General features: G+C 46.0%; 1 protein-coding gene across 3 annotated transcripts in view; it reads left to right on the top strand.

Moving 5' to 3' along the window:
- Positions 1-14,492, top strand: part of TBC1D22B (TBC1 domain family member 22B) — a 74,201-nt gene that overhangs the window by 26,816 nt on the left and 32,893 nt on the right. For all 3 annotated transcript variants that reach the window (XR_009404448.1, XM_059400560.1, XM_059400559.1), the window contains exons 4-8: positions 153-332; positions 868-938; positions 2,326-2,454; positions 3,630-3,695; positions 7,094-7,208. Coding sequence is in view for 2 of the 3 variants with exons in the window: in XM_059400560.1 (XP_059256543.1) it covers positions 153-332; positions 868-938; positions 2,326-2,454; positions 3,630-3,695; positions 7,094-7,208 (561 nt within the window). In the remaining variant the exon portion in view is untranslated. The remainder of the gene's footprint in view (positions 1-152; positions 333-867; positions 939-2,325; positions 2,455-3,629; positions 3,696-7,093; positions 7,209-14,492) is intronic.

Raw genomic sequence — 14,492 nt, 5'->3', positions numbered from 1 at the left:
CCTTCCTCCTTTGGGTGTCCGGCCCCCCTCAGCGGGCACCTTCAGGCAGCACAGACACGGTTTCGGCAGGGGGCCTGGTGCCAAGCTGCCAGCGTAAGGCTCGTTCTTGTCCATCCTCCACATGCCACCCGGTCTCTCTTTCACAATCGCAGGTGATACATGCCTGAGGAACCCACTGCACAAACAGCAGTCCCTCCCTCTCCGACCCATCATTCCCCTGGTTGCCCGCATCTCTGACCAGAATGCGTCTGGGGCGCCCCCGATGACTGTTCGGGAGAAAACCCGCCTAGAAAAATTTCGGCAGCTTCTCTCCAGCCACAACACTGACTTAGGTGAGTCCCTGGGCACCCCCCGGGCGAGGTAGGAGCTCCTGGTGACTGGAACTCTCCCAGAGAGACCTGGAAGCTATTGCTCTTTATTCTTCCTTCTTTTACTTTTCCAGCATCTCCTGATCTGGTGCCCATTGCAGTGACATGCAGGTATTAAGTCAGAAGTATGTTCCTAGGAATTAGGGACCAAATTAGGTGGGACTGGATTCTGTGGTCCGTAGACCATAGTGCAACTCTCCTGGCTTTGGTCTCCCCTTCCTCAAGGCGATTCGGACTGAAATCCACACTCACTGGGCTTCCTTTTCCCCTCTAAGTCTGACCTCCGAGCTGACCGCTTCACCACTGCGGAGCCGTGTCTTGGCCACTGTGCTGCTCAGGGCTGCTGTTGGGGGCTTTTTCCCTGTGCTTGTCAGTAGCCGCTGGTGCTGGTGGCGGCGGTCTTTCTGGAATGGTGGGTGGAGTCAGGCAGTGCCGGCTGAGGTTCGTTTTAGGGCCCTGTGGGAAGAGCACATCCAACACAGCTGTTCTCTGTTTGCAGATGAACTGAGGAAGTGTAGCTGGCCAGGGGTTCCCAGGGAGGTTCGACCTGTAACCTGGAGACTCCTGTCGGTGAGTTCTACCCACTGTGTAGAGAAGCGTGAGCCTCACACAGCCCTTCTTACCTGCTGAGGTTAGTCTGGACACATTCATCTTACTGCATAGACTCCTCCGGTCCCACTGGGTACGGCAGATCTGTGGGACTGTTGTCTTTTTCCTGTGCGTGGATAAACGCACTCTCGCAAGCTTATTCACACACGTATAGAAGAGCACAGCTTTTCCTGTAGTCACAATCTCACGTTCTCAACACCAGGGAGAAAGAGTGTAGTGAGCTGGGAATCCCAGCACGTGTTTGGGCCAGCTCCCATGTTCCCTGGAGTTCCCTGCTCTTCCAGCAGGGATAACCGGAGCAGTGGAGAGCCGCTCTGTAGTCGTGGGGTTGAGAAGTGGGCCTCCCGCAGAAGCCTGCACTAGTCCCGCTTTTACTAAGGACCGAGCACTGGGCCAGCCCCTGGGGTAGGGACGCTAGGATTTCCTGAGCTGGTCACATTCGCTCATTCATTAGTCAGGAATGGTTAAGGGCCTGCTGTTTGCCAGGCGTGGTGCCAGCTGCTGTGTGGTTACGAGGACATGAATAAAACACTGTCCCTGCTCTCTAGGCACTGGCCGTGGGATGTAGGACCTAAATGTCCTCAAGAGGAAGGGCCACTCTCCTGAGTTCTGCCCCCTCCCGCAGCCGTGTTACCACTGCCTGGGCCATCTCCAGGAGGGGCAGGTGCTGTGAAGAGGAGGTTTGGTGAGAACAGAAGGGGAGCAGGAGATGCAGGAATGGAGAGTGGGGTCTAGACCGGGGTGAGGAGGGAAGTTGGCCCGGAGGTTTGGCAAGGCGGGAGGTCGCTGCTAGGAGCTCTGTGTCTGTGGGTTGTCACTGCTGTGTCACAGATTCTGTTCAGCTTCCTTAGCTGGGAATTCTGACTGTTACCATGAAAAAGGTTATGTGACTGGCACAGACGTCCACGGCACGCTACCAAGGTGCGTCACAGAGGGGGCTGTATTGCTGGGATTCTCAGACCTGTTACTTTGCACACATACAGCCCTCAGAGGCCCCAACTTGGGTCCAGTTCCCTCCTGTTGACCTACATCCATTGCTCAGCTGCGCCAACTCCGGGAGCTCTCCAGTACTCGCCAGCAGAATGTGCTGCACATGTGGTGCGGGGCCATGGGGTTAACTAACCCTGGGAAGGCTGGCCTTGCTTCATCTGCCCACATGCGGGGCTCGTTGAAGGAGGAGAGGGCAAGCACTGGGTGGCCAGACCCAGGAAGGGAGGACTCTTGACCTCTTGGCAGTTGTCCTTCCACTCCTTTGACAGTTTCCAAGCCACTCCTCAGGCTAAGATAAAAAATTAAAGATTCATGCAACCAGTGTGTGTCTCCATCTGACCAGCAGTCCTGTCTGTAGGGCTATCTCCCCGCAAACACCGAGAGGAGGAAGTTGACCCTGCAGCGCAAGCGGGAGGAATATTTTGGCTTCATTGAGCAGTATTATGACTCTCGAAATGAGGAACATCACCAGGATACCTACCGACAGGTACAGTCATCAACTTTTTTGGTTACTAGTCATAATTTTCAGTGTGTCTCCTAGGAGTACTGTTGGAGTGTGGGATTTCCAAGTCTACAGGCTCTGGTGTGTTCATTAGGAATTAAGTTTATTCCCAGAACTGCTTCCCCTCTTTCTAATGGGTAGCTCTGATTTTAGCCATTTTGAATAGATTTTTTGGGGGGGGCATTAATCACTGGCAGTGCTTCTCAAACTTTATTGTGCATGCAAATCACCTAGGACCTTGATTAAAAACCCACCCAAGGATCATGATAAAACACAGATTCTGATTCACTGGGTCTAGGATGAGACCTTCACTTTGAACAAACTCTCAGATGATGCCAAGGCTGTTGGTCCTCAGATCGCAAATAGTAAGGGTTTTGGAGCACAGAGTGAAAGATGAGCTCGCTCAGTAGTCCAGGCCCTCTGGACTGTGTGACATCAGTATGTCCTTCTGGCAGCGGCAGCGCCCTCTCAGGCCCCTGTCTGTCTGTCTGTCTATAGGACTAGCTCAGCAGGGAGTGCTCCGTCACCCTCATAGTGGTCCCCACAGCCCGCCAAAAGAGAAGGGAAGGAAATGGGGGGGAAGGCCGGTGCTGGCAACTGTCCTCAGCAAGCCTCAGGAACTGAAGTAGCCTCTGTTGCCACTGACACAGTCCTTGGGGTCGTTAGACTGGGTGCAGAGAAATCCTGAAGCAGAAATCGACCATAGTGACTTCTTTGGTGATAGAAGTGAGGACATGCAGTGCCAGTTACTGAAGGCCAGCTTCCTCAGGTTCCCCATCCTGGCTTATTAGCACAGCCATCAGAGCCCTTCCAGTCCTTGGCGACTGTTGATGAGTAAGATTCTGAAGGAGAGTTCCCCATTTCGATCACACCTGTTGAGTATGTGCCAGCCCAGAGTGAAACAGACTCCAGAGCACCAGGAAAAAGAGGCTGATCCTCTTAGGTTGTGAAGCCTATTGCTAGTTGATGTGAGCTGTTGCTGTCATGGGAATGTATTCCAGATGGACAGGTGGGCTTCTCTAGACTTTTTTTGGTGTGTCTGTCAGTGCTTTCTCAATCGAGTGAGTCTCACTCTTACTCAATTCCCTGTTCCGAAGAAAATAACTTCTCAAAAGAACAAATCGGCATTTGTGTTTTTAGACCTGACTTCTCTTTTTCAGATTCACATTGACATTCCAAGGACGAATCCACTCATTCCGTTGTTCCAGCAGCCACTTGTACAGGAGGTGAGGGAAGCACTTAATGTTCTGGGCCCTTCTCCCCCTGTAGTGCCTTGTGTTCAGATATGGAACTGTGGTGCTTGCAGGGCACGTTCTTGGGCTGTCTCGCCGGCTCTTCTTAACAAATCCAGGGGCCAGGTGGAACTTTGGGAAGTGGAGGGACTTACCCAGAGTCTTACAGCTCTCTGGTAACAGAATGAGACTTGAGCTTGCACATTAGAATTCCTAGCCCTGTGTTTGCTCTACTTTATCAGGCAGGGGTGGCATGGGTCTTTATTGTGGTAAGTATACATAACATGAAAGGTGCCGTTTTAACCATTTTCAAGGGCACAGTTTCGATGCCATTAAGTACATTCGCACTTGGACAACCATCACCACTGCCCATCATGAGGACTTCTTTCCATCTTCCCAACCTGAAACTCTACACCTTTTAAACAGTAATTCTTCATTCCCCAGCGACCACCATCCTACGTTCTGTCTCTGTGAATTTGAATATTTCAGGGACTTCAAATAAATAGGATCATATAATGTTTGTCCTTGTGTTACGGGCTTATTTCACTTGACATAATATCTTCAAGGTTCATCTGCGTTGTAGCATGTGTCAGAATTTCCTTCCTTTTAAAAGTGAATAATATTCCTTGTGTGTGTACAAGACATGTTGTTAATCCATTCGTCCATCCATAGACAGTTGGATTTCTTCCCCCTTTTGGGTATGGTGAATCATGCTGCTACGAACATGCGTGTCCACACACCTGTTTGAGTGCCTGGTTTAAATCCTTTTGGGTATTTGAAATCCGTTCGGGAAGTTGAATTAGTAGTGGTATCGGAAGACCTAACAGATTAGTGAAGCACATGGAAGGTCTCATTGGGACTATTATTTTTTGACCCAAGCAGTAATTATTACTTCCTTGAGATTAGGGATTTCCTTAACAGCTTCGCAGTAGCTAGGACACTGGGTGTAAGTGCTCTCTGAAATGAACTCTGTTTTCACTTACCCTCATATAGAGAGGGATGGTGATAATATGGCTCAAGATAATAGTCTCTTTGACTTTAGGGTATATTCATAATTTTACTGGTGGGACCCCTCATGACTTACCAATAGCATAAAGAAGATTTTGAAGGTGACACCATTATGTTACCTCCAGATTCAGCTTAGGGGAAGCTAAAAAGCTACTGAGGATCCTTTCATGTCTTCCATTGTTCCCCACAGCTGAGCCTGGCTTATTCCACACTTTTATTTATTTATTTATTTATTTATTTTCAGTCCACTTAATTTGGAGATGTTCAGCTACTTCTCTTTTACCTGTGCATACTTACTGTAAACTTGGAGACAGGGAAAGTAGTTTGTTTAAAATACTCTTCCTAGTAGTGGAACATGAATACAAAGACGAAAACTCAAAGTATATTCTTTCCATTTTTTCTTGAATCATCTTTCCATCTAGCAGGCTATAGTCAAAGAGTATGACTTAATTCTTGAAATGCCAGCCAAGGAGCAGAGAACTAACACTGAATATTGAAAGACTTGCTTTGCATATCTGAAAGATACTTGAGAATTGACTATAGCAAGTCAGAATTACCCACACAAGTACAAGAGGTACACGAAAAACCTTTAGGGATTATCCTCTTTCCTCCTCTCTGCAAGGCAAGATTATCCCAGGCTGTCTGTCTGTAATGAAGATTCCCTGGTCTCCCTGGTAACCAGGCCTGGTGCTCTTCAGTTCCCTTGTCTTCAGCATTTTCACTTCTGTGTGTCTGCGCTGTCCCATCCTTACTGGAGAGGGATTCTCACATGTCTCCTGTCTGTGAACCGCTGGCTTCCATGTACTTGGCCACTGTTAAAACCAGTCAGTTGGGATTTGTGTATTCACAAGGAACTGAGTAGAAGCCCTGGTGAGTCCTTCAGACCTAACAGAGATGCCCGGGCAGACAAAGACCACAGGGCAGGACCTCCTTTAGATCTTCCTGAATGTGGTGGGTCCAGTTTGAACTTCTGTTTCAAGGAAGGAAGGAAAGAATTTAAAAGGGCCTCCATTGGCATGTTGGGCCTCACACAGATGAGGATGCCACACCCTTCCCTGGGCCTCAGAGAGCCAGTGGGCAAGTCTAGTGGAGGCAGAGAGGCCAGCTCGGTTCCAGGCAGGGCTTGGTTCTCACTGCCTGTAAGGGCAGGAGTGTTGACAGTGGGTGTGTTTCTCAGCTCCCTCTGCCAGCTGGAAGGCAGATGCAACATGGGGGCTGGGAAACGGCCTTTACTGTGTCTCCAGATTCTCCACTTCTCTCCTACCCTGGCTCACCAACTCTAAAACCATACAAGCATTTCCTTGCTGTTGTTCTCCCTGGGGGAGAGGGAGGTTCTCCCTTGCACCTAAACTCAGAGAAGGCCCTCTGCAGTCTGCCCCCAGAGCCCATGTGCTGTGGAGACCCACTTATCTCTCTTGCCCCCTGCTTGCGACCACTGTCAGCTCTGCCATCCCTCTCCTGTGGCTCCCCGAGACATGAGGCAGCCCAGTCAGAGCCAGTGTAAAGAATGTATTGAACTGGGAAGTTGTAGTCACCAGGATGAAGTCAGGAGACAAGTAGCATCAGAGAAGACGGGGTAGGGGACACTGAGAGGGCCTAATGAAGGCAGAGGGAGTGTAGCTGAAGGGGCCAGGGCCAGACGCTGAAAAGGGACCTGAAAGATTTTTTTTTCTCCCCACTGTAGGTTCTGGTCTCCTGTGGCTAATATTCTTATCCCTAGCAGCTTTCCCATGGAGGCCCAGGCTGATTTCTCTGTTTGCCAAGTTCCCAGCTGTAGGATTAGGTTATTTGACTTCCTGTCCCCAGTGAATGTCTGGGTTGCATCCTGATACACGAAGTGACTTCCAGCATTAAAGGTCTGTCACTGGCTCCCAGTTAGGCTGGGCTAGAAGTACATCTAGGCCTACATTTCTTTCCATCTCAGTGGGGAGAAAGGAGCGTGTGGTGGAGAGGGTGTTTCCTCTCCACATCCTGTGATAATAAAAAAAAAATTTGGAAAAGGTATTAGTACTTAGATGTTCTACCATCTTGCTTCTGGATATGGAGAGCCAGTGGTTATGGGATCATGGTGTCCTGGTTAGTCCATACATGGCAGATCTTCTCCTCAGTCCTTCGTGTCATTGTCCTGCCTTTTCTCACTTGTAGATCACAGTGACTGCCTACTGCAAAGAGAAATAAAGGGCAAGAACGTTCCACCCCTGCTTAAAAACAGCCAGCTTCTTACAAACTTTCTGCATTTTTGTATACTTGGTTTGTCCCACAGTAGTTCTAGAATTTAATAAAAATTTGGCCTCATCCCTGAGGTACATTGTGAGGTAGGTAACTTAAGGGAGAGAGGGTATCCCTATGATTTAACAGTCATGTCTTCTTTCTCATTTTCCTAGATCTTCGAAAGAATTCTGTTTATTTGGGCCATCCGACACCCTGCCAGTGGGTATGTCCAGGGAATTAATGACCTGGTCACTCCGTTCTTTGTCGTCTTCCTCTCAGAATATGTGGGTAAGAAGCATGAGTACCAAGTTGAATGAACTATTGCTCTTTCTGATCTGCAGTGTGTTTGTTTTTCCCAAGAGTGCAGCCAGGAGGCATGTCTTGCCAAAAAGAGATCATGGCCCTCGAGTACACTGCTAAACCTATTTTGACAGCAGTAAGCAGCCTGGAATTCATTTCTCTCTTGAGATGGCCACAGATCTCACCCAAAGGACCTGCTTTGTCACAGAAGGGCCAAATGGATACCTTTATGTTCTGCCATACACAGATGGTTCAGTGCTTTATTTGAGGCCATTTGGGGATTGTTTTGAACTTGTCTCAAACACAGGCCCTCCTTCACGAAAGCTAAATTTTTAGAGTGTACATGAGGTTTTCACACTTGAGTTCACATACTGTATCTTAGCAGCGGGATGTGGCCACGTAGGGGAGGAAAGCTGGGGGCACCAGAATCCAGCTCACTTTGGAGCTAGCAGAAAGGGCCTAGGAGAGCCCCTGGACCTCTATTTCCCTCCTCCTCCTTCTCCTCTTGCCCCATTAGGTGTTCGTCACTTTGGATAAAATGAGTAGATATTATGCGGGCGATTAGGTTTTCTTATACCTCCAGCCTCCTCCTCCAGCCAGGCCTGAATTAGGCGGAGTCTTGAAAGGGGTGAAGGATCTTCCCCTCCTCCGTTTGGTTTCCTCTACTGCTTGTGCTTGGAGACTCACCGGAAAACCCATCTGTCATGTTGGTTCTCTCAGCAAGTTAAGGGGGAGCTCTTGGGGGAATCAGAACATTGGAGGCAGCCTCAGAACACCATTGTGTCATCCCCTCATTTCACCAATGGGTCATGAGATGCCATGCCTCCTTATTGGTGGCAGAGCGAAGACTAGATAGGCTCTGGAGGCAGTGGGTTATTGTGGGTTTTGGAGGAAGCCAGTGCTGGAGGGCAGGAGGCTAATGAGAAGTAGACCAGAGTAGAGCCCCATGGAAGGTGAAGAAGTAAAAATATCTCACTTGATCCAACTCGCTCCTTGTTTTCTGATGGGCCTCAGCGGATGGTGTTTTGGTCTTTTATGAATGAGGCACTCTGAAAAGTAAGGCAACTGAATGGCACCGTCTCTTGTCCCCTTCAGTGGCAGCAGCCAGGGCAGACCTGGGAGTTAGGTCACCCTTGCTCACTCGACCAGGGGATCCTAAGCAAAAGAAAGACGAGTTAAAATGTACCTACCAAAAGCATATAAATAAAGCTTTTGCTAGAGGCCTTTTCATTTTTCCTTCACATTAATAGGTCAGCTTTCAGAGACAGCTTATTTCTGCGCGTTTAACTTTATTAAGAGTAGTGCAGCTGATCAGTCGGGATTTGGGGGTTGCTTCTTGCAATAACACTTTTCTGAAATAGTATTAAAGGATGAGCCTAGGAAGATATTAAGCCATTCGCTAACGGACATTTGAAGTGTAGATGCTGGCATGAAATCCTGGTAACAGTGTCAAGCCAGTTCCAAATAATCCGCAGCAGCTGCAGTTCTAATTGGATATTTAATTATCCCGTTAGCTGCCACTTAACACTTTGTACCAAATTTTCCTCTTCTTCCTGTAGGCACAATGATGTTGGTCCCACCCATCACCCTGCTTTTCTTTGATAGATGTGACTGCATTCTGATCTTAGTACTTGTCAGCCCGCCTGCTGACCTATGGTCTTTATGCATGGGCTTCTCCGCCCTTCCTTGGGGCCAGTCTTGGCAACGCTCTACCCAGTTTCACTTCTGCGACAGACTTCAGAAGGGTCTTAGTACCTCCTCCTAGACTGAGGAAGGTCCATCCATTTTTTTTTTTTAATTTATTTATTTGTCAGAGAGAGCGAGCGAGCGAGAGCGAGCACAGGCAGACAGAGTGGCAGGCAGAGTCAGAGGGAGAAGCAGGCCCCCCGCAGAGAAAGGAGCCTGATATGGGACTCAATCCCAAGACGCTGGGATCATGACCCGAGCCGAAGGCAGCTGTTTAACTAACTGAGCCACCCAGGTGTCCCCATTTTTTTTTTTTAATAAAAACTTTAAATAGGTTAAATTTCAGACATTTGTAAAGGTAGAAAAATATCATACCACTAATCTCCATATCTCACCTGGCTTCACCAGCCAGTCTTGTTCCATCCCTCCCTCTGTCCATTTCCACCCTTTCCTCTTTGTGAATTATTTGGAAGCAATACCAGATATCGTATTGTTTCATCCACAGATATTTCCGTATGTACTTCTAGAAGACAGTGATTAAAGAAACGCACAGCCATAATGCCCTATTACAGCTAAAAAGTTGTAATAGCTTCTTGGTATAATCTAATATACAGTCAGCATTCATATTTTTCTGATTCTCATAAATATGTTTAATAATTTGTTTGAATTGGGTCCACACGTTCTAATTGGTTGGTGTGTCTCTTAAATCTCTCTCTTAGTCCATCAGTTCCCATCCCTCTCTTCTCCCCTTAGGAGTCTGTAGCTTTCGCCCTTGTTTTTCCAGTTTTCAGCCTGGGGCTTTGCCATGCCAACCATAATACCCTGGTTCTTAAGCACTTTACTGTTTTGCAAAGCACTTTGACATACTGTATTTCATTCAGTAGGCCCCAATATCTCTTTAAGGTAGGTGTATCAACTCACTTTACAAGTGAGAAATCCAAGGCTCAGAGATTTAATGAGCTTTCCAGATTCATACCCAGGTCTTTTGACCTTAATACGTGTCCTCTTTATATGATTTTTGTGGTATTTTGACTTAATTCCCATTCTTCTAATGGCTCCTTCTGCTCCATTCTGTGCCCCAAAGAGGGCAGTTCATTTCTTACTGCCCTTTGCCTTTAAAAAAAAAAAAATGTGGTAGAAGTACATGCTCATTAAAAAAATCAGAACGGGGCCCTGGGTGGCTCAGTCAGTGAAGTGTCTGTCTTTGGCTCTGGTCATGGTCTGAGGGTCCTGGGATTGAGTCCCGCATTGGGCTCCCTGCTCAGCGAGGATCCTGCTTCTCCCTCTGCCTGAGGCTCCCCCTGCTTGTGTTCTTTCTCTCTCTCAGACAAATAAAATCTTAAAAAAAAAAAAAAATACATGTTTCTCTGAAAGAGAGTCCTAGAAGTAAAACTGGTAGTCCTTCCTAAAAGCATGCCAAACAGTGCTACTAAATCACATTCCAAAGACATTTGTACTCCAACCACTAATGTGTGGGTGCACTGTTCTTCACATCCTTAGCAAAACTAGATACCTAAATTAATTCTGTTTCACCAGTCTGGCAAATTATCCATGGTCTGTGTTTTAGTTTTTGTTCCACTTGCTCTCCTCCAGTGAGGGGTGCACAGTAGCATTTGTTTCTTTGCAATCTGTTCAAATTCTTTACCATTTTTCTCTATTGGATTGCTGGTCTTGTTGTTTTGTAAGAACCTTTTGTAAATTAGATATAGTCATCCTTTATTTGGTATGTGTGAAAAATACTAGGTCCCACCACATGATACTGCTAAAATTTAGCCGTTTTTTTTTTTTGTTTTTTTTTTAAAGATTTTATTTATTTATTTGACAGAGAGAAATCACAAGTAGATGGAGAGGCAGGCAGAGAGAGAGGGAAGCAGGCTCCCTGCTGAGCAGAGAGCCCGATGCGGGACTCGATCTCAGGACTCTGAGATCATGACCTGAGCCGAAGGCAGCAGCTTAACCCACTGAGCCACCCAGGCGCCCCCTAAAATTTAGCCGTTTTTACCCCTACTCCCCCAAAATGGGAATTTTATATGGCTCAACCTAATATTATTTTTCTCCAGGACCATGACTTGTCTTTTAACTTTGTTTATTGTGTCTCCTTATGTAGAATTTCCTAATTTTATGTAATCAAATCTGCCCATTCAGCAGGTGTTAATGAGCTCCTGTTTTTTTGTTTTTTTTTTTAAGATTTTATTTATTTATTTGACAGAGAGAGATCACAAGTAGGCAGAGAGGCAGGCAGAGAGAGAGAAAGGGAAGCAGGCCCCCTGCTGAGCAGAGAGCCCGATTCCGGGACTTGATCCCAGGACCCTGAGATCATGACCCGAGCTGAAGGCAGTGGTTTAACACACTGAGCCACCCAGGCGCCCCTAATGAGCTCCTGTTATGGGCCCCGGGAGAGAGACCAAGCCAACAAGCGAGGCCCAGCCCTTTAGTGGAGGGGCTGGCAAACGACTAGTAAACCAGCGCTCAAAAACTGTCGGTTTTGAGATTCAGTATCTTGCTTAGAAAGTCTTTCCTTGGGGTGCCTGGGTGGCTCAGTGGGTTAAAGCCTCTGCCTTCGGCTCAGGTCATGATCCCAGGGTCCTGGGATCAAGCCCAGAGTTGGGCTCTGCTCAGCAGGGAGCCTGCTTCTCTTCCTCTCTCTCTGCCTGCCTCTCTTCCTAATTGTGGTCTCTGTCTGTCAAATAAATAAAATCTTAAAAAAAAAAAAAAAAAAAGAAAGTCTTTCCTTCCCCACCCCAGTATTATGAAAATGTGCTCCCGTGTTTTCTTCTCTTGTGGGCTTGTTTTTACATTTAGCTTTTAAAATTTCATTATTAATTTGCTTTCCCGTGTGGTGAGGGTTGAGATTAAAGTTCCTGTGCAACCCAGTGGTTCATTATTTCAGCACAGTTTATAAATAACCATCCTTTCTTCGCTGCTATGACAGGCCTCTTCATAATATAATACTAATTCCTTTATTTACACAGCTCTACTTCTTTATTCTGTTCCATTTATCTCCATTTCTATGCAAGCAGCACACAGCTTGGGGTTTTGAGATTTATAGTGTGTTTTTGTCATTATTCCAGGGCCCTTTCATCATCCTTTTTAAAAACTTGTCATGGCTCTTCTTCCATGTGAACTTTATGTATCCACCTTTTTCTTTTTTTAAATTTATATTTAAATTTATTAAATTTATAATTACATTTATAATTAAATTTATATTTAATATTAGTTTCAGGTGCACAATATAATGATTCAACACTTCCACACGTCACCTTGTGCTCGTCACAGGTGCCCTGCTCAATCTCCATCACCTGTTTCATCCATCCCCCGCAACCCTGTCCCCTCTGATCACCATCAGTTTGTTCTCTACAGTTAAGAGTCTGTTTCTTGGTCTGCCCCCTTTCTCTCTTTGCTTGTTTGTTTCATTTGTTCTTAAATTCCACATGAACAAAATCATATGGTATCAGTCTTTCTCTGACTGACTGATTTCGCTTAGCGTAATACCCTCTAGCTCCATCCTTGTCATTGTAAATGGCAAGGTTTCATTCCTTCTTATGGCTGAGTAATATTCCATCGTGTATATACATACACATCATCTTCTTTATCCATTCATCTATTGGTGGACACTTGGGTTGCTTTTATATCTTGGCTATTGTAAGTAATGCTGCTATAAATATAGGGGTGCATGTATGCTTTTTAATTTCTGTTTTTGTATTCTTTGGGTAAATATCCAGTAGTGTTATTCCTGGATCACTGGGGAGTTCTATTTTTAATTTTTCAAGGAATCTCCATAGTGTTTTCCATAGTGGCTGCACCAGTTTGCATTTCCACCAGCAGTGCAAGAGGGTTCCTTTCTCTCCACATCCTCACCAACACCTGTTGTTTCTTGTGTTGTTGGTTTTAGCCATTCTGACAGGTGTGAGGTGATATCTCATTGTGGTTTTGATTTGCATTTTCCTGGTGGTGCGTGATGTTGCCTTTTTCATGTGTCTGTTGGCCACCTGTATGTCTTCTTTGGAGAAATGTCTGTTTATGTCTTCTGCCCACCACATGAACTTTAGAATCAACTTGCCAAATTCAAGAAGTAGGAACCTTTTAGAATTTTTATTGGAGTTACAATAAACTTACAAGTTAAGTTTTGTGGGCTTTTAAAAATTGTAGCATCTTTATTGAGATGTAATTCATATACCGTATTATTCACCCACTGAAATGTATAGTTGAGTAGTTTTTAGTATATAGAGTTGTGTAAGCATCACCACAATCAATTTAGAACATTTTCATCAACCTTCCAAAGAAGCCCTGAATCCTTTAGTCATCACCCCCAAGCTTCCCATTCCCTCTACCCCTAAGCAATTGCTAATCTACTTTGTCTCTATGGGTTTGCCTTTTCTTGACATTTCATATAAATGGAGTCTTACAGTATGTGGTCTTTTGTGCCTGGCTTCTTTCACTTACCAACCACATTTTTGAGATTCATTCATGTTGTAGTCTCTGTCAGTACTTCCTTCCTTTTGATGGTCATATTCTATTACATGGATATACCACATTTTATGTATGTATTCATTAGTTGAGGTTTATAAATTAAGTTTTAAAGAAGTAAGGCATTCAGACTTCTCTTCAGCCTCAAGATCTTTCTTGAACAGAGATGCAACATTGTTTGTTGCCTTCAAGAAGAATTCTTGGGTCACCTAGCTAGCTCAGTTAGTAGAGTGTATGATTCTTGATCTCAGGGTCATGAGTTCAAACCCCATGTTGGGCATAGAGCTTATGTTAAAAAAATGAGACTAATTCTCCTGTCTGGGTAATAATGCTGCTTTTCTTCCCTTCTCTAACGGTATCATGTCCTAATAAGGAGCTGCTGTAAAGGCTCTTACTGTGACACTCTCTAAGCAGGGGACCTCAGATATCTTTTGCCTGTGGGATAAGCCAGACTGTTGCCCTGTCATCCTGGGCAGGTCCCACCAGGTAGCCTTCCCCCACTGCCCCATATCCCTGAACTGTAGCATGGAGGATCTGCTCTATCAGAGCTTCTCCTGTATCTCTCCCTGATCTGCTTGGTCCCACCACTGTCACTTCTGTAAATTAGCACCTGGCCTTATTTTGTGGTGTGTCATGTTTGTTGTGAAAGTAACTCCCTCTGAGTTGACAGAGAAGTTGTCTCTTGCTAGCCTGGCCCCCAGGCAGCTTCTTTATCTGCTGAAACCAACCTGCCCATGGGGAGGTGGGTCCCCTACGGATAAGGCAGCAGCGTGGTCACACTGGGCCCAGGGTGATGGTGCTAAAGGAGACACTGGGCCTCTGACCCCCAGGCCTGCAGAGGACCTCCAGATGACTCTCATCTATGAGAACTTTCGGGCTCAGATGATATTACTGATCTGGCTATGAACATAGTGGTCCAGTATAACCGATAGTGTGGCCATCATAAAAATAAATGGCTAAATGGCAACTCTTCAAGGGATACATATGAAGCAATCCTGCAGAAGAGCAGAGTTCGTGATCTTGTTTTCAAAAACAGAGTGGTGTCTGCTGGTTTCTGTCAGTAAAAAATGAAACAGTATTAAATCACTTTCCCTTGTCTCTTCTGTAGGAAGCGGTATA

The sequence above is a fragment of the Mustela nigripes genome, chromosome 5 (genome assembly GCF_022355385.1).
Source record: "Mustela nigripes isolate SB6536 chromosome 5, MUSNIG.SB6536, whole genome shotgun sequence".
Classification (NCBI taxonomy): Eukaryota; Metazoa; Chordata; class Mammalia; order Carnivora; family Mustelidae; genus Mustela; species Mustela nigripes.
The sequence above is the reverse complement of the archived record's forward strand: the minus strand, read 5'-3'. Positions and strand labels throughout refer to the sequence as shown.